The following is a 3,505-nucleotide window of genomic DNA, read 5'->3' as shown; positions in this document are numbered from 1 at the left end:
AGAGAGAGAGAGAGAGAGAGAGAGAGAGAGAGAGAGAGAGAGAGAGAGAGAGAGAGAGAGAGAGAGAGAGAGAGAGAGAGAGAGAGAGAGAAGGACAGGGTGAGGGAGAGGAACAAATGAGCAAGTAGCTAGCAATACTTTAAAATATAAATGGAATTAGGACTATACCATTGTCTAGAGTCAAAAATATGTCCTGTTTTTCTTTCTCCACACTGTTCTCAAGCCAGGCATTTTTGCCATCTTGGTAATTTGTTTGTCTTATCTACAAATATTGTGTTATTTACAAACTGGTTCCTTTTCAATTAATTTTGTTTTGAAGCAGTCTTGAAAGTTGCTTTAAAAATTCACATTTTTAAAAGTACTATTTTAGTTAAAATATTCAACTTCTACTATTACACAAAATCCAGGTTTCCATTGAATGCCAAACCAAAGATAATGGAAAGTAAAGGCAAAAATCACAACATTTCTTTCAGGTTCACTGCCTGATTTCACTTAGTTCTGTCTTGTCACATTGGGTATATGTCTCACATTTATTTGTTGTAAATATTTCAAAACTTTCCCTATGGGAAAGAAATATTCACTATGGGAAGAAGCCCCAAACCTTCCCTTACCAATATTTACCTTTGATGCCCGGAAACAAAAGGCTGTGGACTTGGTGTCTGATTTCCCCCTATCTTGCAAGATAAGGCCTTGATCTTCTGTCAGAGCCAGGTAATGGCCAGTGGTAATGTGCCTAAGTCGGAAGGCCTGGCCCCACCTGATGTTACTGCCACTCCAGCTAAATCAATCAGAAGGAAACATTCATGGTTATATATTAACAGACAGCACTAAATACCTAACTAGTGCTTTTAAAAAACTGTTGTACCTTAGTATTTTAGGAGTTTTCACATAATCTTTCTAAGGGCCAATATATAAAACCAAGGTACAGCAATCCTTTTACTTTTCCAATGCTAATGATTTTATTAGGAGGCAAGTCTGTGTGCAATTCATGAATATCTAATTCCTCCTTTTAGACTACAATTTAGAAGCAAAAACAAGGAAATAGGGTTTCTAATAATTAAGGTCATTCTGCTACTTATAAGTCACTTTAAGCCTCCAGACTCCACTTTAGAGAAACTATATGGTCTTCAATGATTCAGCTCCTCCTTTCATGTAAATGGCTTCACTGACCAGAAGAGAAGGGGAAATAATGGAAATAGGTTCTTTTAAAGGCAAACTTATTTCTGACTATAAAAGCATTCACAGTATGAACATGGACTCTAACATTTTAATGTCATGGAGAACATTTCAATGATATTTCGAGCTTCAAAATGAACAGTGAAAAGTGCTCTTTGGTTTGGTTATTTTTGAAAGAAAGTGAACAATATACAGAAAAATAAATTAGGCCATTGATCAACCTGTGGAAGCTTCATATGTAATGCCTTATGTCAGAGAAAACATTGACCACACATGTGGTACTTAAAACATAACCTCATTTGAAATTCTCTTAAAGAATTCCTGAAAGAAATACTCCTCGAGGAGCACTCTAAATCAAGTGCAAATACAATTTATTCCATGAAAAGTATAATGGAGGTCAGGTTTGGAGGAAAGCTTAGCTCTTATACTTTTAGATGATTTTTAACTGAGAAAGCAGCTCAATTAAAAGTTTTAAGGAAAGAGTTTGGGATCTAGTTGAGAAATAGCAAGCTTTTAGTGGTTTAGTTTATGATAAGTACCAAATCCTGGCATCCATCAAAGTGGTTGGTGGGTTGGTACTTGAAGGACCTAGCACAAAATAAAGTATTTCAAGTAACTTCACTTGAAGCCTAAGTTGGAGATGTGGAAGCATTGGCCATATATAACTGCCTATAATTTAAAGGGTTTTCAGAATAGGTCTTTACTCATTCAGGCTTTAGAAGAAGAATAATTCCTTTTTATGTATTTCTTCCTCTCAAGTCCATTATAATAATCACAATGAGGCTTAAGGGCAAATGCACAAAGAAACACCCAGACTTCAACTTCTAATATCTGCATGATTCCTAGAATCTAGTAGGCACTTAACAAAGTTTATTGATTGCTTGATTGATAGTCAAGATGGTAGAGTTAGAGGTTTGGGGGAAATCTGAGTCAAGCCATTCCCCATTAAACAAATATCAATATGAAAGCAAAAAAAAAAATGATTTAAAACTGAGAAAGAGAGCTACATTTAGGAAAAAGAAAATGAACAAAGCAAAATAAATTAAATATCCAAAGTACCAGAAATAATGCAGATGGAAACAGAAATATATAAGCTATTCCCAAGACAAATTCTCATATGAGTAAATGATATGTTTAAGGAATATAAGCAAGAATTAACACTAGTTATAGAACTATGAGAGGCAATAAATGGAGAACTAGAAACTTTTTTTAAATAATAGGAGGAAAAGAAGCGGATATTTTAAAATTACTAATATAGAGAATGTGCAGCTAAGTGGCACAGTGGAGAGAGTGCAGGAGCTGAAGTCAGGAAGACATCTTCCTGAGCTCAAATCCAGTCTCAGACGCTTACTAGCTGTGTAATCCTGCACAAATCACTTAATCCCGTGTGCCTCAATTCCTCAACTGTAAAATTAGCTAGAGAAGGAAATGGCAAACCACTCTATTACCTTTGCTAAGAAAACCCCAATAGGGTCACAAAGAGTCAAACATGACTGAAAAATGACTGACCAACAATAGAATATAATGGCAGGTCTGAAAGATCATTAGAAGCAACCAAAAATGGACTTATTACAAATAAAAGCAAGTATACAAACACAAATGAAATTTAAAGAATAATTTTTTAAGTGAAAAAAATTCTACCAAGGCCTAACAATCTAATAATAAAAGTAAGATACTACAGAATCCTAGAGTTAACTTCCCACAGTATCATGTGACTTAGGGAAAACAGGAAACTTACTATTTCCTAGGAATTAGTCCAAAAAAATTAAGAAATGTGGAAGTCCAAATCATTCCCTGGTAATGCTCTGAGATAACCCTGGGATTTAACCCAATAGGATGGCTTCTAAAAGTGCTGTGGCTGAGCTTAGGGTACCAAAGCTGTCCTGAAAGTTAGAAAAAGGGAAAATACAGCTATACTCTAATCACAGAGGGATCAGAATATAACAATGTGGAAGGGAATTAAATAAGGCCATATAAATAAGAGGAGAGAAGGAACTTAAACTTGAGAATGCATAGTACCAGACACTTCTATTACCTTATGCGAAGGGGTTCCACTCTCCATAGTGACCTGGCTCGGCTCCCAGCTCCTCCAGTTTCATAGAATATCCTCCTGTAAATATGAGTTAAAGGAATAGGGTAACACTTCTGACTCATGACAAATATAATAAATAAAACAGAATCCAAGAAATGCTCTCCCAACATAAGACAGAGGCTAATATCTAAAGGAAATGGCTCCCTGCAAAGGATAAACTTAGTCTATGCAAGCTGTTTCTAAACTTCAGGGTTTAATAATAACAATAACAGTCACTGCATAAGAGCTTTAAAATTT

At 35.3% G+C, this 3,505-nt stretch overlaps 1 protein-coding gene across 1 annotated transcript in view; it reads right to left on the bottom strand.

The window, feature by feature from the left end:
• Positions 1–3,505, bottom strand: part of RYR3 (ryanodine receptor 3) — a 777,114-nt gene that overhangs the window by 456,709 nt on the left and 316,900 nt on the right. The window contains exons 9-10 of the mRNA XM_069097663.1: positions 3,212–3,286; positions 622–778 (exon numbers count right to left, since the gene is read on the bottom strand). Of these exons, the coding sequence (XP_068953764.1) occupies positions 622–778; positions 3,212–3,286 (232 nt within the window). The remainder of the gene's footprint in view (positions 1–621; positions 779–3,211; positions 3,287–3,505) is intronic.

This window comes from Petaurus breviceps, unplaced genomic scaffold, assembly GCF_028583685.1.
Source record: "Petaurus breviceps papuanus isolate PSGF00001 unplaced genomic scaffold, PetGlider_PUasm1.0 37, whole genome shotgun sequence".
NCBI lineage: Eukaryota > Metazoa > Chordata > Mammalia > Diprotodontia > Petauridae > Petaurus > Petaurus breviceps.
The sequence above is the reverse complement of the archived record's forward strand: the minus strand, read 5'-3'. Positions and strand labels throughout refer to the sequence as shown.